This window comes from Rhinatrema bivittatum, chromosome 4 (genome assembly GCF_901001135.1).
Source record: "Rhinatrema bivittatum chromosome 4, aRhiBiv1.1, whole genome shotgun sequence".
NCBI classification, from domain to species: domain Eukaryota; kingdom Metazoa; phylum Chordata; class Amphibia; order Gymnophiona; family Rhinatrematidae; genus Rhinatrema; species Rhinatrema bivittatum.
Genome location: NC_042618.1, coordinates 70,906,850 through 70,932,276, shown reverse-complemented (window position 1 = coordinate 70,932,276; position 25,427 = coordinate 70,906,850). Strand labels below are relative to the sequence as shown.

General features: G+C 41.6%; 1 protein-coding gene across 8 annotated transcripts in view; it reads right to left on the bottom strand.

The window, feature by feature from the left end:
• FERMT2 (fermitin family member 2) overlaps window positions 1–25,427 on the bottom strand; it is a 242,672-nt gene that overhangs the window by 30,209 nt on the left and 187,036 nt on the right. For 5 of the 8 annotated variants that reach the window (XM_029598311.1, XM_029598304.1, XM_029598302.1 and 2 more), the window contains exons 5-10: window positions 22,625–22,657; window positions 20,934–21,159; window positions 20,732–20,834; window positions 14,593–14,700; window positions 7,481–7,615; window positions 5,792–5,841 (exon numbers count right to left, since the gene is read on the bottom strand). In XM_029598311.1, the coding sequence (XP_029454171.1) occupies window positions 5,792–5,841; window positions 7,481–7,615; window positions 14,593–14,700; window positions 20,732–20,834; window positions 20,934–21,159; window positions 22,625–22,657 (655 nt within the window). The remainder of the gene's footprint in view (window positions 1–5,791; window positions 5,842–7,480; window positions 7,616–14,592; window positions 14,701–20,731; window positions 20,835–20,933; window positions 21,160–22,624; window positions 22,658–25,427) is intronic. The other 3 variants (XM_029598305.1, XM_029598308.1, XM_029598307.1) reach the window with 1 other exon arrangement.

The window sequence follows — 25,427 nt, the reverse complement described above, 5'->3', positions numbered from 1 at the left end:
TTTTTGCTGGAAAGATTGTCCCAGGGGAGGTCTGCCAGTTTTTCATGAACATCTCAGATGCTACTTGCTCGAAGCCATGTATCTAGCCCCAGCAGAAGTAAAGAAAGCACATGAAACAGAATCAAAGGATTCATATACTGATTGGAGTAAATGGCGGATGTCCTCTTCTGCATCCAGAAGTGGCTGTGGATAGTTATTGCCTTGTTCCCTGACAGGAAAGAAAGGCTTCGACTTTTGAATGCAGTCATGAATGTACTGCACCATGTAGAATTGGTGGATGTTAATACAAGAAGATAGTATTGAGCTTGCTTATCAATGGAAAAAAAAAATCTGTGTTCAAGATTTCGGAAACCTTAAACTACTGTCTCACTGGAAGTTATAGTCATGGCTGGCAACTGTGAAAGTTCCACTTTTTTTGGGCATGCCCATGGTGCAACAACCTATTTTTTTCCCAACTAGCAAGCTCTTGGATTTAACCTACAGCATACTATTTTCAAAGCAGAGACTCTACTACTGAACTAAAAGAGCAGTAGGCTCACCCTATGTATTTAGCTAAGTTGTTCATATCCATCCCTTCATTAAACCACTCTTTTACCGCAAAATATTTATCAAAGTCCAGCTCTGACAAGCTATTCTTGGAATTTAGAAACCCATAACCTAGTCAGGGCCTATGCCCACACGTCAGGTATTTTTTTTATATTTCATCAATAAAGGCTGGTCTTTGTAGCTCAGAAGTAATGGTCATGTGCAAGTTCACCGGGTCAATCACTGAGCCTGGTCTTTCCAAGTTAGCTAGGGATACAGCAGAGAATATTCACATATCCGGCGGAGGGAGTCAACAGTTAACACCTAGTGGCCTGATTTAGGATTCCAGAAGGAGCCCTGATGCAAGGACCCTGGGCATAGATTGTTATTGAAATGGCCAAACTATGTACATTTTTTTTTTGGGGGGGGGGGGGGGGAGGAGAAGGAATAAGATGGAAAATATAAAATAAGGAAAAATCCATGGGTAGCTGTGAATAAAGTATCATGCTAGGATCGCAGCCCTAGATCCGATTGAGCTGGAGACCCAAAAGGAGCAGAAGGAAAACTACTGGGTCAAACTCTCACTACCAAAAAATAAATGCCACTACACGCAAAACATATCAATAAGCCAATACAATTTGCATAGTCAACTCTAATCAAGCACTTTATATGGAAACTTAACATTCAAAGATCTAAGACCAGGGGTTGGCCAACTCTGATACTCAGCCACAAACAGGTCTACTTTTCAGAATTTCCACAGGTGACTATGCATGGCATATTTGCATATAATGGAAGCAGTGCATGCAAATCTATCTCATGCATATTCATGGTGGATATCCTGAAAATCTGGCCTATTTGTAGCTGTTCAGGACTAAAGTCGGCCATCCCTGATTAGCTCCCACTGGATGTAAGCCATTCTTATTAGTTACTTCCTATAGAAATCCACAAATAATGCTTACCATAAGATTTGTAGGTGCTCAATAGACTGATTTATTGGACTTTGCAAAGTTAAAATCCTATAAGTAGATGAGAATGTTCCAGCAAGAGCTGCCTTTGCCAGTTTTAACCAGTGAAGTAATGCAATGTCTGGATCAGACAGAATCTTTCCCCTTGCCTCATAAGATATGATAGTTATAAATATAGAAGACAAATCAGCATGACTAGTTCATACTGCCAGAACATTCAAGATATTTTTTCAATTTACTTGTGCATTTCAGCCCTACCTAAAAATCCATTGTTTGACCTCAACTTTCTTTTTCCTTTTCTTCTCTCCTCACAAAATGAATTTTAACTTTCCTACTTAAACAGTACTTTCTGAATGTCTGCCACTGAATGAAGTCTTCCTATTTCTTCAAAATAAGAACTCAAGCTCTCTCGTATCACCAATGTACAGACAGACCTCGTCCTTATTAAAACACCATATCAAAGGATGAGTTTAGTTTAACATACTTGCTCATTTAATTCTGGACAAGCTGAGAATGCAAATATTCAGTGATAGCAATTTTACTCTGGACACCAATGCATTAAGAACTAAACACCATCTTCTTATTTTATCTCATTTGCTGAAGAGCTAGAGGATAAACTTTAGGCCCAATGTTTCTCTGGCTCCTTTTCTGCTTCTAGTTTAGCCAGAACTAGCCTGCCCGGGGACCGTAGTGCCGTAAGTCCACATTCACAACTATCCAAAATTTCCTTCCTCCCTCCCCACCATTTTATATCCCTCTCCCAATTTTAGTCCAGGCAGGGTATACAGTCCTTGGTCACGGGCAAGACAACAGGATCTCTTCAAAAATCTGTAATTATGGGCCCAGCATCCGGCCACTAGGTGTTAATGTTACATGGCAGCTTGTACTCTCCTCCCCCAGCGTCTGCGATCCCTGCGTCAGCAAAATCCCCAGCTAGCTTGCAGAGCATAACCCCGGCCTGGGAATCAAATGCAAGGCCTCTGCAGAGCGATAGTGCCAGTAAGCCACCAGGCCGGCCCCAGAGGATAACCTGATTACTAGCAAGATGGAAGATTTTGGAGGCCCGATTGTAAAAGTCATGACTTTCTTTTTTTTTTATACCAGCTCATTAAGCCACACATTCCCCATTTAAATAATATCTTCTTTATTGATTATATCATTTACACACAATGAAATGAAACAGGAATAAAAAGGATTTGAATAAGTAATGTGGAAATACATCCAAAAAATCTGAAAATTTATAATTATTGCCACCCACATTAATAGGAAAAGGGGAAGGGCATTTAAAGAAAAATTAACAGGATATCATTCTGAAAATCCTGGCTTTTTTTTTTTTTTTTAAACAGCCATTAACTGTTACCCTCCTACTTATCATTGCTAAGAACTACAGAAGTTCCCAGTGTCTTGTCACTTAAGAAATGATCCAGATGTAATGGATCAAGAAAAATAAATGTATTATTTTGGTAGGTTACCAAACACTTACACGGGAACTTAAGAAAAAAATTAAAACTTGCTCCAATATCTAGAACCCTTCGCTTAAAAGAAAGAAAATGTTTCCTAAGGGCTTGTAGTCAACGAGACATCTGGGAAGATCTAGATTTTTTGATTACAGAAGGAAAAATCTTTATATTGGAAATATTTATAAAAACAAAAAATATATATATAAATTTATAAAAACAAAAAACACAGATCCTTGTCTTTCTTTAAAGAAAAATAAACTAGCAAAGTAGCTCTAGACAGACTATTGCCAACAAAATCCTGTTTAAAGGCAGAAATCCCTGGACTTCCCAAAACATCCATCTACTCTTCCTTAACAATAAGCACTTTCCTCTCAGGACGATAATATAAACTTGGAAAGAACAGGGACCTTCCCCTCCTCAAAAAAGATAATACCTCACAAAAATATTTCCTAAATAATTCCCCAAGTGATAACCTAGAGATAGGAAAATTTAAGAACGGCAGGTTACAAGATCTCAGAATATTTCAAGCTGATTATGGACAATGAGATTATCCTTAATAAAAAGATGTACAAAGTTAACTGAGAATTAATTGCCATCACAGTTCCTTCTGCTCCAAAAATCTTATCTTGCTCTTCCATTTTCGATCTTATTTTCAGTTGAAAAAAGTTTTTTTTCCAAACTTAGCAATCTCTCCAAACATCCAGTAGAGTAACATTAGCAGGTTCCTCAATCCCTTCAGTTACCCTGCTCATAGGGGGAATAATCAAGGGGAGAGTTATTCCTAGAGAACTAGCCTTCGGAGACTCCAAATGATTCTCCATATCTGTGGTCTCTACAAGCTGCTGAGGATGTATGGAGGCCACTCTGTGCCATGTATCTTACCAGTAAGGATTGAATCATCATGGAAAGACAGCAGCAGGCTGCAGGAGTGGCTGATTATGGCCAGGACTTAGAGATATTCCTGAAAGTGAACTTTCACCATTATAGTCTCTACTGGAATAATCACCCTTTCGAAGAACATGGTCATCCATGGGTCCACAAATCACAGGAGGAGGAGGAGGAGAGGATTTCCAGCCTTTAGTTTTTCTCCTCCCCTTTTCAGCGCCTGGAGTATGGCTTTGGCAGCATGCCACAGGGCCCCGTATTATATAGTTGGAAACAGGCACAGGTTGATGTCAGTGAGGCCCAACACGGCGCCACTCTACCTCTCTCTGTCACCAACACCAAGTGGGATCTCTTTTTGCCAGAAGACTCCATTCCTTCAGGGGACTCTCTGCTCCTCCCCTGCAAGTTTTCCATTTAAATGATTTTATATATTTTAGTAGGCTTTCAAAACTTATTGCAGGACTTTGAAATATGAATAGGGTAACAATAATTGGTTTAAAATCATAAGGTGCATCACAGTGCCTCAAATTTTCACATTATGTGCTTGTAGCTATCTATGCTTCCTTGTCCACACAACTGTTTGGAGAAATTAGATCCCCTTTTACTAGTCAAGAGCTAGAACAAGAGCTCATCCAGGACTGAACCTCTCAGTGATGCTTGAATGACAACAGGAGCTGCTCTTTCAGCATCATTCGTAATTCTCCTCCCTCTTGAGGACTGCATGGGATCTCCGAGCCAAACCCCAAGTTCACCTCCAAAACCAGGCTGGAAAACCTTTGACCATTATAAAATCATCATGCTGCAAATATAAGAATGCCACTTTGGAAATCACTGCTGCCTTGTCAAATTGGTCCCACTGCCTGAGGATAGAGAGGGGTGAGGAAGAGGAGGGTTTCAAGAAATCCAAAATGAATATACATAACATTTACATTCACTGGAAACCTACTGAGTAAAAAATTGTCATAAGCCTATTTATTTTGGAGATTCTGAACACATGAGTGGCTGTGAGTTCAATAGGCAAACAGAAGCAAGACAGACCAGTTGTCTTAGCTTGAAGATATTTATTGGCGCATATATTTAAACAGAGCCCAACTCTGGCCGAGTTTCGCACAGCGGCTGCGTCAGGGGTTTGTTTTTGTTTTAAATCGGTATGAATCAATTTTGCTAGATGCAATTTCTAATCTTTTTTTTAATCACTAGATAGGTTTCCGGCAAGATTCAACTCCAAATATTGTGCCTTTTTCAACTCTGCCGTTCAAAAGCTGTTAGATGAAAAACTATTTTATCATTTGTTTTATCGATGCATTTTGCATAACAGAAAGTATCTCCACCATAGCTTATTACTGTGGACTTTTTCTAAAAAAAAAAGACAAGCCCCTGACGCAGCCGCTGCGCGAAACTCGGCCAGAGTTGGGCTCTGTTTAAATATATGTGCCAATAAATATCTTCAAGCTAAGGCCACTGCTCTGTCTTGCTTCTCTTTGCCTTCTGGCTTCGGCAGACCACCTTCCAGTCTGCTTTGTGTGAGTTCAATGGGACAGGTTTAGGAGCCACGGGGCTAGTGTAAAAACAAAGCCAGTCAAATACTAAACCCCAGAATTTGATACAACTGCATAACCTTTTGCCAGGAGACAAGTCTTGGTCTGGTATCTCCTTCCTTTTGCCTTTAGGGCCCAAACTTATGAAGGCTTTTCTCACGGCACAGAGGAGGAGAAAACGGAGGAATCAAACCTTCAGTTCATGTGTTTTGTTACTGAGTATTCATATGAAATATATTATATAATTCATAGGACAGCAATTGGCAATTTATTATGAAACAATGGCCTTGACTGCAACAGTAAAACATGTCTATGTATAAATAGCAAAAGTGAGGGGGGAAGTTAGAAAAGGAGAATGAAGGACCATTAATAATGCACTACCACCATCAATAAGGCTTCAAGAGTCCTTTCTACTTACTTGAAAACTTTAATGTAGTCAGCAAGTTCAGGAATGGAAGTGATGTCACCCTAAATAAAAACACATACAAATTCTGTAATAAGCATTTTATTCTACTGCCAGCATCAGGTAACCTAACTGATCAGATTTCAGTAGCTATTTCAAGCTAAGTCCACTTCTCTTTCCTATCCCAGTTCGTCCTAGGACAATGGATTCTGGCAGGGCATAGTAAGCTTCAAAGATGCAAATCATAGGAGGAATTAATAAGAAGCCGACACTGTGACCAACACCTCAGATTCAACTTGGGAAGAGAAGAAAGATGGCAAGCGACATTTAAAGGTTTAAAATAGAAAATCTTACAGAGAAAGGGTAAGGGGCTACTGCACTAAAGTGCATTAAACCTAGTCTTAACCTGTTGACAATGGGATGCAAATGAGGTGCACATTAAAACAGGCATAAAAGATGCACCTGTGTTTTTTGCATTAAACTGTCTACATTACATTTTGTGCATTTAATATATTACTAGCAATACTTCACGCTCTATGTGTAGCAGAAGCATTCAGTGCTCTCTAGCTCAGACACTAAAAAGAGTCAAGGGGCTAGGCTGCAGCAGAGATAGAGCGGCTTGGGGAGCGATAGCAACAGGAGAAGAGAGGGCAACCGCAGGAGGAGAGGATGAAAGAAGCACCAACAGTAGTGACAGGAAAGGCCAGAGCCCTGGTGACAACGGGAGGGTGTGAGAGGGTGTTCTGTCAATTCTATGGCAACTGTCAGGAGCCATATCATCATCACTGAAAGCAGAGGCCTAGGGGATGTTTGCCATCTCTTCACTGCATACAAACCATACCATGAATACTTCAACCTGACAATATTTTACCATAATTATCAGATAAAAATAGTGGCTATGTCCTAAACCAGCTAGTGCAAGAAACAGGACTTCAATATACACAGTCAAAAAAAAAATCATTTTTAATGTTTTGCTGGCAGTAGAATGAACTTAAAATTCCAACTTTAACAAAGACTCTAACCAACTTTCGCTAAAGGGAATTGTGTCCAACAAATATTATGCACCAGATAACTGATTAATAGGCAAAAATTGAACAGTAAAATTACATACTTAACAGGAGAGACACAAACCTGTTTTTTCAGTAGGCAGCCTGCATGTATCAAAACACAAAAGAATATGACCACAGCAAGAGATTGTCAAGGACCATCCAAGTCTACCATTTTCCTTTCAATACACTCTCTCTGGCTTTACGCTTGCTTCCTCTCCCATCAAGAAACACTGAACATTTGTAAGACACAAAATGTTCTTCAAAAGGCAATGAGTCTTTGGTCATCTTCAGCAATTAATGAGTTTGCTTTTTAAATAGCACACTAAACTACAAGTGTAAAAACAAAAAGCCCACACGCACAATAAAGGTAAATCTGTACTGCAGCTCTTTTGAAGATCTAAATTATAAAGTTGGCTAATATACTGTAATTTACAAAGTTACATTTCCTGTGTCTTGGGGCTGTAAGATTCAGAGGTTATAAACTGGATTAGAAAACCCACAGATAAACAGGAATGCAATTAATAGGCTTCCTCATGCATCTGTTTCTTGAAATGGAAAAAGCTGAAAATGGCAACAATCTGAAATAGCAAGAACCCTTGCAGAGACAGTGCCAAGCATTAGAATTCATTAGCTGGATCAGACTCCATCCTCTTACCAGTATGGTTGAAGTTTTGCCTCCTTCTAACGTAATCTCCAAGTCAGAAAGGGCAGCATCAACTTCGTCAACCTCTTTGTCACTGTTGTTGAAGTGATTTTCCGATGACATGACCGATAGTTTGTTGATATGGTACTAAAACATGATTAAATGTATATATTTTAAATTCAAAGCTCTGTTACAGGTTGCAGTTCACTTTTAAAGCCTTATACAAGGGGCCAGAGGACATGCAAGGGCATCCATCCACTGGTTTCAGAAAACATGGCAGGGGGTGGGGTAAGATCACTACTACACACCAGGAGATGAAACCGTGGGGGGTGAGGCTATGAGCTGACCCAACTTTTAAAGGACCTAGGGCATTCTTCAAATCATTTCTTCCTCTTTGCGAGACTAGAAAACTGGCACGAACCTCAGAATACTTGAGATGGAAAATGTTAAATAATGAATATAAAAGATAAAACCAGCTGCCAATTAAGAAATTGCTCCAAGTGCTCACGCAGTCCCCTAAAGTCACCGACTCCTGAGCGCTTGCTGTGCTCAATAGTTTCTAGTAAATGAGCATTTTCCCACCCAACAGGCAGCAGAAGATGTTTTCCATAAACAGATGCAATACCCAAGCGGTAAGAATTAAAGGTCGAAGAGACAAATCAGGTAAATCGAGTCCAGTCCCAATTCCTAAACTGCAGGAATGCCTCTTGCTGCTTTGGTCCGTGCCTGGTCACAGAAGTCATTTAGAAATTATGTTATGAAACAAGACCTTTGAAGAGTGCACTCTCTCAAAAGTGATCTGGCCAGGTAATTAAGCAGTTAACCATCTGGCTTCCCCTGGCTGAAACCTGTTCCCCGCCACCCTCAGAGCAAACCAGAGGTGCATGCAATGCTTCCACAAGGTGAGAACCTTTGGCCAGATTAAGAAGAAGTGCTCTGGGAGTAACCACCACACAAACCTTTGGGGTTTTAGGTGCATGCAAGCTTGCTATCTTGCCCTTCCCCCATTCTGCCACCTGCAGATAAAACAATTGCAAAGTAAGCAGGCACCATTTAGGTGATTTTCGAAAAGGGAAAACCGGCCCAAATCACTTCTTTGAACTCAGCTACAAGGTCTGCAGGTACAGAAGTATTAGTGCATTTTGCAACACCACAAGTTGCTAAAATTTCCCTAAGTACTTCTCAGGTAAATGACCAATGATGCTATAGTCATTTTTATGAAAGATTTAGTGACGTTCACAATTAGGTAAATAAACTGTAGGCAGGGACAAGTGGGCATTTCAAGAAACTGCTGAAGCCACAAAATATATCTGCTTTTATCTAGCATGGCATTGCAAGCCCTTTACTTTCAATACACAGGACTGTTTTTTTTTTTTTTTTTGTTTTAACACACAGCCTGGGTGCCGTGTCAAAAACCGTCCGAGCACAAAGATACACACTTGGAGTATAAATCTGGTTTTATGAACCCATTATCGAAGAGCTTGCTATGTAGACCATAATAAAAATAAATTTAAATTAAAAAGTACTAATTTATGTATTTTCACTCTGAAGTTTCCTATAACTTTGAAGCCAATACATTACTTTTACAGTATTTTTATTAGACTTTATATACTAAAGGTAAAGCAATTTTATCCAAGTAGTTTACAGAAAAATATCCATATATTCACAATACATTAACACTATTTACATACTTTTATATCCTGCAATTCCAAAACAATTGATCAGTGTGGCTAACTATAGCAATCATATCATGAATGCACACTAACAAATACAAAGAAAAATAGCAATTACAAAAAGCATACTAGGACCTCCAGTTTCCATTCTATGCCTACAAAAATACTGAACCCACTCAAGTTCCTTTCCAAAAGAACATTTCTGCCTGGTCAACCAACCCTGAGGAGGAACCTTCCTTCTGTGTGCAATTCTAGGGCTGGAGCCCAGTTTCCTGTGGCAGATGGGGGGTAGATTACAAGACACATTTGCATACATTTAGCTTATTAAAAGTTCCAACTAAGTAGTTTTCCAATCTTCCTTTGTGTTTAAACACTTGATTTTGTTCTTTTGAGGATTTAAATGCATGGGGAATTTCTGGAATGGACTTGAAGAGTAGGAAGACCGGATCTCAGGGACAGGGAAAGAAAGGAAGGATTAGGAATGGGGAAGAGGAATGATGGGAGAGCAAGGGAAGTGTCCCTACCCTCTTTCCTCTCTCCATCCCCAGTTCTTTTTCTGTCCCCATATACTACTCCTGGGGGAATTCTGTGCAAAACAAATTCTATGCACAAAAACTTAAAATTCTGCAAACTTTATATTGGTCAAAACAACAATTTACATGATGGTCCTTAAGTAATTACATTTTAAATTAATACAGAAAAAAGTTATTAAAGATGCAGAATTTTAAATATTTTGAGCAGAATTTCCCTAGTAATTCACTCAAAGTCCCTTTCACACTCTCTCTCTACTCTCTTGGCCACTTTGCCCTCTCAGGCCCCAACTCCTCCACCTGCCAGTATCTCTCCCCTCCACCTCTAGGCTCAACCCCTTCCACTCTATCTCCACTCCCAGAGTTTGACCCCTCTCTCAGTACTGCTCCTCACACAGGCTCTCTCTGTCCCTCCCTCTCTCACACACATACTCCCTCTCTCTAGAACACATACACACACCCTCATACAGGCTCCCTCTCTCTTGCGCATACACCCACACAAGCTCCCTGTCACAAATACATCCTTACACAGGCTACCTACGTCTCTCTCTCTCTCATAGAAACATAGAAATGACGGCAGAAGACGACCAAATGGCCCATCCAGTCTGCCCAGCAAGCCACGCACTTTATCCATTTTTCTCCCCTTTTTTCTCTCTCCCACCTGTTACTATTGGCTTCCAGTACCCTCCAGCCCTAATTCCCCTCCATCCCACCACCAACTCAGAGAGCAGCGCCGTATCTGCATCCAAGTGAACGTCCAGCTCAATTAGGGGTAGCAACTGCTGCAACAAGCAGGCCACACCCCTGCCCCATACTCTTACACACCCCTGTTTTTATTTGTTTGTTTTTTTTGTTTTTTTGTTTTTTTTTTTGAGATAGCAGCCCTCCATCCTTTCGCTCCATGAAGGTGGAACACCAACTATGTGTGAGACCGGCTCTGTCTCACACATACACAATCCCTTCATACAGGCTAGCACCCTTGCTTATACACGATCTCTTTTTCATACATATACTCCCAGTCTCTCTCACACATACACACTCCTTCACAATCTCCTCATATAGGCTCTCTCTCTCTCTGGCACCCACACTTGAACACCCCCCTGCTTTCTCTCATACCCCCTGCTTACCCTTCCCTGGTCTCTCTCACACTCCCCTGCTCACCCTCCTGCTGTCTCTCACCCTCCTCTTTCCCCCCTCACCCCCCCCCCCTCTCTACATACATTCATGCTCACCAGGGCCTTCATCTTTGCCGCGAGTGGAGTGCATTCTGAGGCACGTGGGGGCCTTCATGTTTGCCGCGAATGGCGTGTGCTCCGTTTGTAGAGCGCTGGGGGCCTTCATCTTTGCCACGATCAGCACGCTTCATTTGCAGCATGCCAGGGTTTCTGCCATTTTCTGCACAGAATTTGGCAAATTTTGTGCAGGGAGGAATTCTGCACAAATTCTGCTCTCCGCAGTAGCACAGAATTCCCCCAGGACTAATATACATCAACTCTCCCCCCCACCCCGAGTCCTCTTAACATATACCGATTCCACAGGCCACCTTTTCATACATGCCCCATCTTCCCAGTTTGTCACACAATTGCCAACTCCTCTATTCACACTACACCACCCAGCCCCCTCCATCAAGCTCCCATAATCCCAGCCTCTTTCACATAATTCCCCTCCAAACTCGCACTCACAATCCCTCACCATCACATCCCCCCCCCCCCAATCTCTCAGCCTCTTCTTTCAGATAAGCAGCACCCCCGGCTATCAATTCCCTCCCCCAGCTCCCCCTGCTGGCACCAATTGGAGAGAAGCAGCACACTGGGCTGCATCCTCTCTCATCTGGGTCCTGCTGCTCGCTGTACTCCCTGCTTCCAGCTATAGGGCTGTACAGTGACAGAGGACATGGACTTGACCCCATGCTGCCGCTCTCATCTTGCTATAAGTGATCAACGTGGGGGTGGGTGGGTGGGGAAGGGAATTGGGGAGATCCTGAAACACGTTACCACAGGACAGCCGCTGTTCACCTTCCTGACCCAGCTGGACTCTGCTCCCTGCTCTCCTACAGCAATTCTGCGGGAGCCAGTGAACTCCGTGGAAAGGGGCAGAGTTTTCGAGCCCTCCCCAAGGCACTGCAGAAGACCAGAGGGCCCTGGCTGGGACCACAGCAAGGGGTGAAGAACCCGGCCCTGGTCATGAAACTGCCTGTTCCCTATGGCGTTTGAAGTGAAACAGCAGCCCATGTGCTCTTCCCCTTCCCCACCTTGCACCGCACTCTGGCCTGGGTCAGCAGAGGACTCGGCCTGAAGTGCTGCAGCTGTTCTCCAAACATCAAGCTCAGATTTGAAGGGAAAGGTGAAAGACTGTGTGGAGAGAATTGGAGGGGGGTAGGGGATCAAGGGGAGTGTGAGAAAGAAGGCATCTGTCAGGAGGTGGGGTGTGAGTGGATCTTCTTTCCCCTCCATCCCCTACCCTTCCCCTCTCAGCTCCCTCTTCCAAGATCATCGCATCCTCTCTCCCTCAATTCCTCAGATCCCCCCCCCCCACCCATCTCCCTTCACTTCCCTGCACTAAAATCTGTTCCTCTACCAAAAAAAAAGAAAAGTTATCCAGATACACAATACCAAAAGACTACTATTTCTATAAAAGAACATACATATAATTAATATGCAAATACATGCAAATGTAAGTGTACCACAACTGCTGCACAATTTTACAGACTACTCCTGAGATGCCACAGGATACCAGGAAGGCTGTGGATATCATATGGCACTACATGAAGTCTTCAATTTGAAACTCGGCCACTATGTTGCACCGATTCTCTGGAGCTTTAAGCTTTCCCTCTGTTTTACCCACATGTCCAGATCTGGACTATTTTATCATCATTAACCTAGAATGCTCTCTGCAAAACAGCCACCTCCCCCCCCCTCACTGCCAATCCTAGCTGCAATCTCCCAATGAGTCTGCAATTTCAAATGAGATGAGCTGTGGAGGCATCGTGTTTGGAGCCCAGGGGAAGGGAAAAGATTTAATTAGGACTATTATACCTAGCACTGAACATAACCAGATTAACAAAAGAAACATATAACCGGTCAAGAGAGAGCTTTAAGAAGATTCGGTTCTCTCCCTGCCTTCAATCTGATGAAGAATAATAGGACAGCACAACCGGAAAGAAAATTAGGTGAAGGGTAGGAAAACAAAGTTTATCCCCTCTGAAATACAAAGATATTTCTAGCACAATTAGTTTCTCAAAACAAAAAAAAATATTAAAAAGGTAGAGAAATGAAAATTTCTATTATACCGCCAAAGTCAGGATCGTGGTTAATACCAAACTAAAATCACCCCCAACTAATCATTTCGTTTAGACAGAATTAGCCATTTGCTCATCCTGCAGAGGAAATGCAAAGCAGAAAAAAAACTGAACACAGCTGGACTGTGTCTTTTTCAAGACATTCTCATGTAAGATTGCCGAGCTCCCCCCAGCCCTTATTCCTTCTGCCGCCTTGCAGTTGAAAAAGCATTTTTCTTCCCTGAGAAGCGCATCTATCCTCCTTTAGCAGACTGGTATGGAAAGAATGCTCAGATTCTGCAACTAATCTACAGCACCAAGCATTGTCCCGACCCCAAAGGACAGCTGTGCCTCTTCAGTGAAAGACGGCCTTGCTTAATAACAGTAACAAAGTCATCTCTGAAACTTTAGAATTTGTACACCACTTAAAAAAATAAGCTTAGCCTAGACAACTCCCCATACAGCGAGCCCCCTAACAATATGCAACTTGTATTAGCCGCACAGACAGCTTTAGTGTCGGGATGGCAATCATGAGCTGCTCCGTCACGTGAGACTTATGGTCTGGAGAGATTAACTCTGGATTCTCAAACCCTGCGGATCAATTAAAACAGGGGGGGAAAAGCATAAAACCCTTCGTGTGGCCATGCAAATCCCACCATCACTACGAAGGGGTTAATGCCAGGGTGAGCAAGCTTTGAGCGGCAGCCCCCCCCCCCTTACATTCACGAATTAGAGGGTTCCCCCTCCCCAAAGATGGGTTACTTCCTATATACATATATTTGATTTCTATGAAATTACTATTAACTGTACCAATGTGATGCAAAATCCCACAACTTTTGTAGATAGGAAACACAGAAACAAAATTATAGATTGTGTCTCAAAACATCTAAGTTGAGCAGACTGCTTTGAGGTCTCCTTTGGTCTTATTTTACTCCTAAATATAGACTTGTTAGGGTAGGATGGACCTGGTCTCTCAGCTAGTCATAAGCACATCTCTCTAGCCATCTCATCCACGTATCCGTACCACGTACACTAAAGCCTTACGTGGTACGGGAGGAAAAGGAGCCTTGTATTTCCCACTGGGAGGTGGGAACAGATTCTAACAATCCTGCCCATTATCAGTTAAGTAAAATGGGAATCCTTTAATGAAAAGCCTCCTGACCAATAAACCTACATGCAAAAAGTTAGATGCATTACTTCCACCCAGAATGCGCCTATTTCCAGCCATATCCTTGAAATCAATAACTCTAAGAAATGTAAATACAAACATTACTCTAAAATGTACTACCAGCCAAGAGACCACATTTTATTGTTGTGTAACTTAAGAGGCCCACTCCACATACAGGAAGTGTACGCGTCTCTCCACACTCCAGCAATCAATGCCAGGCTGAGACGGGTAGTGCAGGCTCTGAGCAGGCCAGAAGTGCCTGCACTGGTCTGCAACTGCCTTGAGCTAAAATCCCTAACAGGTGGGGCCCATATGGTACAGACTGGATGAGATGAACGAGCAAAGGTTTGTACTTCCCAATAAATGGATACATGGGAGAAATGTTTAAGATTTCTCCATTCACAGCAAGACGATGCCATAAATATTTAACGGGTGCTATGGTCCAATACAGAGACCATTATTCGGCTCTCACGTACCTGTAAGGCTGCAAACATCATCATTTCCTCCTCAGTGCATTCAATTTCTTCTAGAAGAATAGCCCATTTGGCTTGTTCAAAGAGCTGATTGATCCTAATTGCATCATACTACATTGGAATAAAAACAAAAGTTATCTCAGGATGTTAATCATAATATTTGTTAGACATACTTCTGTTGACAGTGATTTCAAGCTATCCAAAAGGAGAAATCTGGTTATTTATTTAAAAGTTTTATATACTGACATTCATTTGCACATCACACTGGTTTACAATGCAATAGATAGTTAAACAAAGAATTGAAAAGAGAGGAAAATAGAAATTTAGGAAAGTTACATAACATTTTAGGAGAAATCACAACATTTCAGGGGGGATAGGTTATAGGTACAGGGTGCTTGAGATACAACAATGCATATTTATATATGTGGTGTCTTAACATTGGGTAGAGATGGGAGTTAGTAACTTATGAAGTCTGGATTAGGGTGTTTGTTTGGAGTGGGTGATAGCCAATGAAAGGCCTTTGTGAACAGCCAGGTTTTCAATTTTATTTTGAAGGTTTTGTGTGTTAGATTCTAATCTTAGGTCTGGAGGCATTGAATTCCATATGGTGGGGCCGGCTAGTGAAAGGGTTCGTTCTCTAGTGGACGTGTAGTGGGTTAATTTGGGGGATGGCGTTGGTATAGTTCCATTGTGGGTGGATCTTGTGGCTCTTCTGGGGGTTTGGAATTGGAGGGAGGCGTTTAGCCATTGAGTGTTTTGATTGTATAAGGTCTTGTGTATTATGGTAAGTCTCTTGAAAATGATTTGGGAGCCAGTGTAGGTCCTTTAGAATGGGTGTAATATGATCGTTTCTACGGGTGTTTGTGAGGACTCTGGCGGTTGCGCTTTGTAGCATTTGGAGGGGTTTGAGAGTTGAGGCGGGGAGACCTAATAGTTTTTACAGACATTTTTATCTAAATCCTCTTTCACACATTAATCCCCTTAGGAACACCCAGAACATTACCCAACAACTGTCATACTGAGTTTTTGATGGGCTAATAACCTATATATATAACAATTATTAAACCACTTAATTACAAAAATGCTCCAGGCGGTATACAACATAGAAAGAGGCTTTAGGGTCAATCTGCCTAGCCCTTAATCATGTGCAGGTATAGCCTTGAAGACAGCGTGCTCTGATCTCAATTTATCTACTGGTAACAGAATATTAAGTGATCTACAAATCCATGCTCATCTTAGAAAGCTATTGCAGTTCAGTTGCCAATTATGTGCTGCCAGGCAATCAATCTCAGAAAATGCATGTTTTTGAAAACCTTTAAACAACTGTGTTTGAATAGAACAATGCTACAAAATGCTAAAGAACTATGTATAAAAATAGGGCAGTTCCACTTGTATGCATGTTCTGCAAGATCCAGTGACTAACATGTGACTGCTACTAAACTGACCAGATGATCTGCTGTTATCCTCGCACATCTGTTTGGAGACTAACCACGCTAAATATTTTGTTTGTATGCCTCTTCTACTGAGAGCCTCAAACTATAAAAGCAACTCCAAATTCTAGCACAAAATACAGCAGTAATAAGCCAGCCTGACTCAAATGCTTCTAGCTGGAAGTGTAGCACATACGTTTAATATATTTTTATCCATGTGTGTATTTTTCATCCTGATTTCTGGGGCTCTGGCAATCTTCTTCTGGGCTTACAAGAGAGCCACTAAGAGGAAGCAGATCCCAAACATGCTCTGCCAGGAGTTTGCAGTGGCATAGAGATCGAAGTCAGAAAGGAAGTAAATGTTCTACTGCACAGAATTGCCAAATTCTGCACAGAAAATGGCAGAGGATACCCCGGCATTCCGCAAACGGAGCGTGCTCGCTCGTGGTGAAGATGAAGGCCCCGGAGAGAGCATAGGGGGGAGCGAACACACAGCAAGCAGGGGGCCCGTGTGATAGGATTGTGTGAGCGTGAGAGCGCCTGTGTGAAGGGGTGCGTGAGAGAGAGACATAGGTAGCCTGTCTGAGGGTGTATGTGTGAGAGAGAAAGGGAGCTTGTGTTGGGTGTGTATGCAAGAGAGTGACCCTGTATGAGGGGATGTGTGTGTGTGTGTGGGTGCGTGAGAGAGTCTGTATGTGTACTAGAGAGAGGGAGCATGTGTGTGAGAGAGAGAGGGACAGAGGGAGCCTGTGTGAGGGGCAGTACTGAGAACAGGGTCAAACTCTGGGACTGGTGATAGTGTGGAAGGGGTTGAGCCTAGAGGTGGCCTGAGAGGGCAAAGTGGCCAGGTGAGTAGGGAGAGAGAGTGGAAGGGAAACTTACAGTGAATTTCTAGGGAAATTCTGCTCAAAATATTTAAAGTTCTGCATCTAAATAATAACTTTTTTCTGTATTAATTTAAAATGTAATTACATAAAGACGGTCATGTAAATTGTGTTACTTTGACCATTATAAAGTATGCAGAATTTCAAGTTTTTGTGTGCAGAATTCCCCCAGGATTAACTGTGCTATAACTGGTGCTAACCTTCAAAAAAATATATAATAAGCCGCAATTCCTCCTCCCAACCCCATCCTCACTCCACTGTGCATCATCCAATTTAATTTTGGTTTTGGTTATACAATCTGCTAACCCAAGGTCTGCAACATCTGGCAATTTATGCACGCATAGCCAAACGTTATGCATTTTGCACACCTCTCCTTTAAAAAAGAAATGCAGGCAAACCATAGAAATCTATTTTCTTAGCTGAAATACTAGTTTATTGGACAGTCCTAGTGCATTCTCTCAATGCTTGTCCTTGTGAAACCTGTAGCCACTACTCAGATTTAATACATCTTGAAATCAAATTTCTAGATACACCTCAGTAGCTTCACACAGACGTTCCTTGAAATTACTTCACTGCTTATTTTTCTAGATTTTCTCTCCCACCCCCTCCCAAGCTTCTCTTTTTTCCCCCCCACCCCCTTTCATCAGGGCTTTACAAAGCTGCCAAGTTACTCAGTGCCAAGTGGGAGATTTTAGGCCAGTTCTGTGTTTCAGACAATCCCAACCCGATTCTTTCTGGTATTTGCAGTACTGATTTCAATGGGAAGGATCAGGGACTATAAATACCACCATGCAATGAGATGCAAGACTCAAAAATATGAACTGGACAAAATTTCCCTCCTGGAGCTGGGTAATTTGGCAGCTCTGCCTCTATGTAGATTGTGGCTTAAATGCATCTAAAATTATCTCCTGCTTTGATATAAATTTTATGGCTCCTCATATTTGCTGAATACCAGCACACTTTTTTTTTTTTTTTTAAAAAGAAACTTTATAAAAATATAAAAGCAAGTTTGCTTACTGTAAACTGTGTTCTCCATAGATAGCCATGACGTACAGGTGATGTAATCTTGTAGCAACAAACAGACCCTCTATTTTAGCTGGTAGAGCTTTTGCTCTACTGAATGTGTGAGATAATTTCTATGTGGGCATTGCTCATGAACTCCCCTCAGTCAATTTTAGAGCTAACTCCAGCTAGGCAGTCAACTCCCCAGGAGGCAAGCAGATATTCAACATGGCTAATTCATGCAGCTGTTTAAGGAGAACACCTTTTACTGTAAGCAAACTTGCTTTTTCCACTGACAAACAGGGCTGAAAGCCATGACATGTACAGCGTCCCAAGCTGAGGGTTGCAGAAAAGCATTTACTGACTATACAACCCACAACCTACTGTGCAGAGTAGAGTACTGGATGAAAAAGCTATGGAAAACCACTTGTCCAAATTTACTGTCACTCAGATTGTTCGGACAGTAATGGAACATCTTACAGAATTACAGATGTCTGAGAAGCACAGCTAGCAGATGAGCCATTAAAGTAGCCATAGCTCTAACTTGAGTGCTGATGGTGTCTAGTTTGCTCTCCTGCTAGCATACAGCAACACACAATGCAGTCCACCATCCAGCTGAACAATGTACATTTGGCCACTGCTATGCCCACTCTGTTATAATTGTAAGAGATTAACTGTTGCAAAGCCTGATCATGTGTTTTGAGTCCTCCTTTTGTAGTAAGCCAAGGCTCTAAAATAAATAGTGTAAGGTATGAAGGGCTCTCTCAACTTCATGTGCATGTAGCCTCAGAAAGAATGTAGGCAACACAATTGATTAGTAAAAAATAAAAAAAGCTGATATTGCTTTTTGGTAGAAACTTTGGGTTGGTGCGGAGCACCACCCTAGTGTGAAAGTTGCATATAAGGCAGATAATGAATTAAGGCTTGAACCTTGTCAACTTCTAGTGGACGTGACTGCTACAAGGAATATTACTTTCCATGTAAGAAATTTAAAAGAGGCAGACTCCAATGGTTCAAATAGCAGCCTCATCCATTATCCCATGTAACAGTTGGCCACACAACTGGAGGTTTAGAATGCCAAAAGCTTTTCATGAACTTGGAAATTAACAGATGAGTGGAGATTGGTTTATCCTCAATTTGAACATAAGATGCACAGAGATGTACTCTTACTGAAGTCCTGAAGCAGCAATCGAGAGCAAACCGCTTAGTAACTCTTTGGGTTCACATGCAAATGGATTCAAGGCATTGTTTGTTGACATTATATAAAAACTTTTTTCCATTTAAAACCATAAGCTCTTACTGTTTGTTTTCTGGTAGACATTTCCTCAGCCTCCTTGGGTAAGGCCAATTTGGTGACATTTGAGTACCCAACATTCAAGCCATCAAGTTGAGGGCAGGAAGGTTTGGATGAGTCACCTCTCTTCTTGAGTAAGGATGAATCTGATCAGAGAGAGACTGAAAGACTGCTGGACAGCTGTACAGATACATAAACCAAACTTTTCTGGCCCATGCTGGAGCTATGAGGATCAGATAGGTCCAGTCTGAGCACTTTTTCACTGTTTTGGCCATCACTGGAATTGGTGGAAAAGCATATACGAGATCTGCATTCCAGTCTAGGAGAAAGATGTCCTGTGCGGATTTGAATTCACTGGGAGAAATGGAGTAAAACTTTTCCAGTTTTCTGTTTTGTTCTGACAAATAGGTTGATTGCTAGAAGCCCCCATAGATGTTGATTGTTACAGAAACCATTTGCGTAGTCAAAACACCTTGCTGAGGTGATCTACTAACCTGTTGAAGACTCCATTACCAGGCTAGGTAGACGAGGCTACACATCAGGATGAGAACAGACTGTGGCTTATTGGAGAGCTATACATTACCTCCATTTTGCAGACCCTCAACGTTAGGGAATGTGGAACCACCTGGCCGTAGTTTTAATTGGCCTGGACATGGTCTAGGTCCAAGGCAGTGGTAGCACAGATCTTGTCCACTGGTTATAGATATTTTCTTACCACAACTACAGTCCTTCAAGAAAAAAGCCACTGTGATTGGCTTTTTTCTTGGACATCCTAAAGAAAAGTTTTTTGGGGTTTTTTTTTTTTGCTATTTGGGGGCTGCTGAAGCAAGGAACCAACTTTTAAGACAAAAAAATATGAAGAGCTCACAGAAAGATTAGAGAGTACACATTAGTGCTGTTGCTCAGAGAAAAAAAAAGACTGAGGGGGGCTCACGAAGCAATGCCTACTTGGGAATTTCTGCATATGCTCAGTAGAGCAAAAGCTATTAGCTAAGAGAGATCCCTTCGGTACTGCCAGATGACATCCACCCATCATGGCTAATTCATGCCTACTTATCGACGGAGAAAATTGTTATTGCATTAAACTGTCCATTATTATTAGTCACACAAATATTTGGTGTCATTTCCAAAAGTGGGTTGGCTAGCTAACTTCTGACATTGACAGCCCCAACATTTGGTACGCCACATTTCCGCTCTGAGTAACTACATTTAGCAGTATTAATGTGAGTAGCCTAGGGCAAGAAAGAAAGGACCTGGCCAGATTATTGCTTGCATTAAATGGCTAAATTTGGCCACTGGCTTGGGTCAGTCAAATGGCAGTTTATCCATCAAAATTTAGGATTATTTTCAGCTGCAAACTAATGGCTGTAATCAATCCCAAAACCTCCAGTGATTTTGGATGATACCAACCAGTTTTGAAAATGCACTTTGAATCTTACTCTAGCTGTAGGTCACCTCTAAATTAAATCTGAATGCATCAAATATTTAAAAAGCAAATACAGTATTTAACATTCTTAAATAATTTCTAATACCTTTGGATTCAAATCAAAAAAACTGTAGTATTTGAATCGAAGCAGGAGCGCATCATTTTCTTTCACTTCTTGTTCCATGAGGGATCTTGAAGAATCCAACCATCTGCCAAAATATCAATGAAAGGTGAAATATCTGCCAAGCAAGCATTTCTGCAACCAAAATAAAAACAAAAGAAAAAAACAATTGTTTAAAAGATTCTACCCTTGGTTGATCTTGGCTTTATCAAGAAGTACTTGTGGCTTGTACATTCTTGCTAGGATTTCTGGGGATGTAATTGCTTGACTGACAGCAAGTATACCAGGATTCCCTTCTGATAAAGCGCTGTCCCCAAACCAAGCTGAAGTTGGTGACAGAGGGCTTCCATCACGAGAGTCATAGGTTGGGGTCATGGTTTTGCTGTAAAGTCCGGGGCTTGAATATATACTTCCTAACAGGGAGAGAGAAAAAAAAATAGCTTGAGTAAGTTTACACTCTAGTTCTAAAGGCTTTATATACACACATTACAAAAGGCACATGTAGCACCGTATGTCCTTAAGAAGGATGTCTGTATTGGTCAGCCAATTCTATCTGCCATGCAAGTGACTGAAGAAAGTAAGTAGTAGGGATGTACATTCGTTTTGAACAAATGCAAAAAAAAAAAAAAACACGCAACAAATAAGGCCATTTTCGGTTCATACAGATGATAAAAACTAAAAATAGGCCTCAGCCAAGCATACTACAAAAATTTGTGTATATTTGTGTTTGCTTTAAAAAAAACAAAAACAAGACACACACCACCACACAAAAACAAAACAAAACAAAACTGCTTAATGGTAAGGCCCAGGTCCTGTCATTGAGCTTTAGGTCTGAGGTCCGGTCCTAGTTGCTGAGGCTCAGGCACGGTCTAAGCCCAGGTCAGAGGCCAGGCCTGATGTCTTCTTTTCTTGTTCTGGCAACTACAAAGGACTTCCTCCTCCTGGACGCCATACTGCCGTTACGTTACTGTGGCACCTTTCTCCAGGACGCATCCTACCATTTTGTTGTACAGCTGTACAACAAAATGGCACAGTCCGCCCTGGAGAAAAGCGTCACAGCAATGTCACTGAGGCGCATCCTCCAAGCGGAGGACATCCTTTGTAGTCACTAGATTGAGAAAAGACATCTTCTGAAGACCTACTCTAATGTCCGGGCCCTAGCAACAGGACCCCCAGCCTTAGGCACTTGGGACATGGCCTTGGGCTGGGCCCCAGCGTAGGCCCGAGCCTTGGCAACAGAGAGACTGTCTCGGATCGGGCCTAGGGCTGGGCGATTGAGGCCTGGCCTCTTTCTCTGTGACTGAGATCTGGCCTCCAGCCTAGCCACAACCCATTTTTCTTTTACAGTGAAGCCAATTATACCTTCCCCCATTGACTTCAATATAAAACAAAACCAAATAGAACAAATAAAACTAATTTTTTCATTCTGAAACTAAATGAAATGAATTGAGGTACCCACGAAATGAACCAAATTTTGCATGTTGAACGTCCCTAGCGAGTACACAGAGCTAGAACCTGCACGGATGGTTTTTACTGTAAAACGTCCCCAAAATAAAAAGAAACTTTCTATTAAATATAGTCTCTGTAACCAACCTACCCTATTTGCCAAGAAATACAAACTTTAACCACACTTTAGAGAAACACAATCCAGAATAAAACAAATTCACAACAGTAACCTTTGGAAGAATTTTCCACACAAACTGGCAAGCAGGAACATTTTATTGAACGGGCTCGCCTGTAGGCATTATCCACTCTAAGTCAGCTGTCAGGAATTTTGAAAGGCACAGGTCAGTATAACAAGAATAAGAAAGTTAGACAAGCAGGCAGTGGAAATTGCAGTCCAGAGGCCAACAAAAGTCCTAATGTAGAGGAACTCACCTCGTACTGGGCCGATGTAAAGAACATCAGTGCCTACAGAGAAGAAAGGCAAGAAGAGGAAATGAGAAGGCAAGAGAAAGGCAAAAATTAGGCATAGTGGCAGGAGGAAGACAGCAGATGGAAAGAATCCACTAACTGGAGGAAAACTATTTTCATGACTGTGGAACAAAGCAGGGCATTACTTTTTAATAGATGCATAATAACTGCACCCTTAGCAGACATACAGGGTTATGCATTCAAATAGGACAGTCGCAGGTCTGCTAATTTTTTTTCATATAAAATCTTGTATAGCTCAGGGCAGTACAGAAGAGGAGTGGTTTGCTCCTTGGAAAGGTTTCAGCACCTAACACTTTTGCAAGGCATTTCAGTATAAATGGAAAAAGTAATGTTAAAATGCAGTGTTTCTTTTTAACCCAAAACCTTCCCCATCTAAAAAAATAAAACAAAACCAAAACAAGTTTTTCACACATAATTCAGTACCAACCTTTGATCAACTCATGACTTGTAAGAGTTGCCATCTCTCATCTCATTTTACCGAAAGGTAAAATCAAAACCAAGTCGACCTAAGATTCCCCACCCTCCCCCTTTCAAGATGTAATCTTGTTTTTATTTGGAGAAAACAAGTTCACTTGCTATTGACAGTGTTTCCATAGACAGCAGGATGAATTAGCCATTACGTCCGAGTGACATCATCTGGCAGCACCAGACTCGTATCTCCAGGCTAGTAGAGCTCTGAGGTTTACTGAGCACGTGCAGGAGTTCCCGAATAGGCATTGCCTTGTAAGCCTCCTCAGTCTATATAAAAAATAAATCTAGCTATGTAGTTGACTCTCCAGGGAAGTGGGTGAGTATTCCATGGCTAATTCATCCTATTTATGGAAAAATACCATTTACAATAAGCAAACTTGCTTTTCTATAGATAAGCAGGCTGAAATAGTCATTACATGTGAGAAATCCCACACTGAGGGCTGCAGCAGAGCATTTACTGAATAAGCAACCTAGATTCCATTGTGCAGAGTAGATTACTTTGAAAACAGGTTATGCAAAACTGCTTTTCCGAATTTACTGTCAGCCTTTGGAGAAGTTGTGGAGGCAGTAATGGGATGTAAAAGGTGTGAACTGATGACTAAGTTGCAGTTTTGCAGATGTCTTTGAGAGGTACTTCTCACAGATAAGCAATGGAAAAGGCCATAGCTCTCATTGAATCTGATCTGCATACCCATCAAGGTGTAGCAGTGTTGAATGAATTTGCTATCCAGTTAGACAATGTATGCTTTGCACCTGGTTCACCTAATCTGTTAAGGTCGTATGTCACAAGCAACTGAAGATTTACGATTTGGCAGAGTTTTCTTCTTAGAATATTTTAAGGCTCTTTTGCAGTCCATGGTATGAAAGGTTCTCTCCCCATCATGGACATGAGATCTTGGAAAGAAGGTAAATAAGACTATGGATTAACATGAAAAACTGAGATGGCCTTTGGCAAAAACTTCGGGTGAGTACAGAGGAGAACCCTGTTTCAGAAGAACTGCATGTAAGGTGGATAGTAGACTAGATCTCGGAGTTTGCAGACTCCCCTAGCTGATGTAACTGCTACCAGGAATAGTACTTTCCATGTCAAGAACATAAGTGAAGTTGACTCTAATGGTTCAAAATGAGACTTCAAGAGTTGAGAAAGGACAATATTTAAGTCCCATGGGAACTGGAGGTTTCTGCATTGGAAGTTTGATATGCCATAGTACTTTCATGAATTTAGATATTAATGGATAAGACTGGCTTATCCACAAGCAAAGGTTCTCAACCCAGTCCTCAGGGTACACTTAGCCAGTCTGATTTTCATGATATGCACAAAATGAATATACATAAGATAAATCTGCATACATTTGAGGCAGTGCAACCAAATCTATTTCATGCATATCAACTGTGGATATCCTGAAAACCAGACTGGCTAGGTGTGTCCTGAGGACTGAGTTGAGAACTGCTGCACTAGAGCATGCTATGCTACTATGGCGCAGAGATTCCTGTGCACTGAGGATGTGCGAAACCTTAATTAGAAAGGTGGAGTAAGTACTTCAGCAAATACTTATGTTCACAAGAGAATATGACAAAAACATTCTGTTAATACCATTTGGATTACTATTCCATTTGAAAGCATAATTCTTTCTAGCTGATGGCTTCCTGGACAAGACTACTATGTCTACTATCTTTGTGGAAAGAAAGAGACTCAGGATTGCGGAGCACTCAACATCCAAGACATTAGATTGAGGGCTGGGAGGTTGGGATGATAAAGCATTCCTTCGTTCTGAAGGAGAGTAGGGTCCTTCCCTAAATGTATGAAAACACTGCTGGAAAGTTGAACTAGATATGCAAACCATATCTGTCTGGGCCACACTGGAGTTGGAGGATTAGATGAGCATGATCTTGGAGAAGTTTCTGCATGGTTCTGGCAAAGTATCAGTGGAAAAGCATTCATGAGGCTTGCTCCCCAATACAGCAGTGAAGCATCCTGAGCTACTCTGTGATTGCTGGGTAGAACTGAGCAAAATTGATTTAGTTTCTTGTTTTGGCAAACCCCAAGGTTTAAATAGTTTGTCTGCCACTGAATGCTGTAGTGACCACTTGTGTGGACGAAACACTCTGCTGAGGGGGATCTGCTAGCATGTAGGAGATCCCAGGCAGGTAGGTGGCTTGTAGGACAGCTCAGTTCTTGACTGCCCAATCCTAAATTTAGCACTTCCCAGCAGAGAGACTAAGACTATTTGTCTTCCTGTTTGTTGTAAAAAAAACCAAAACAAAAAAAAAAAAA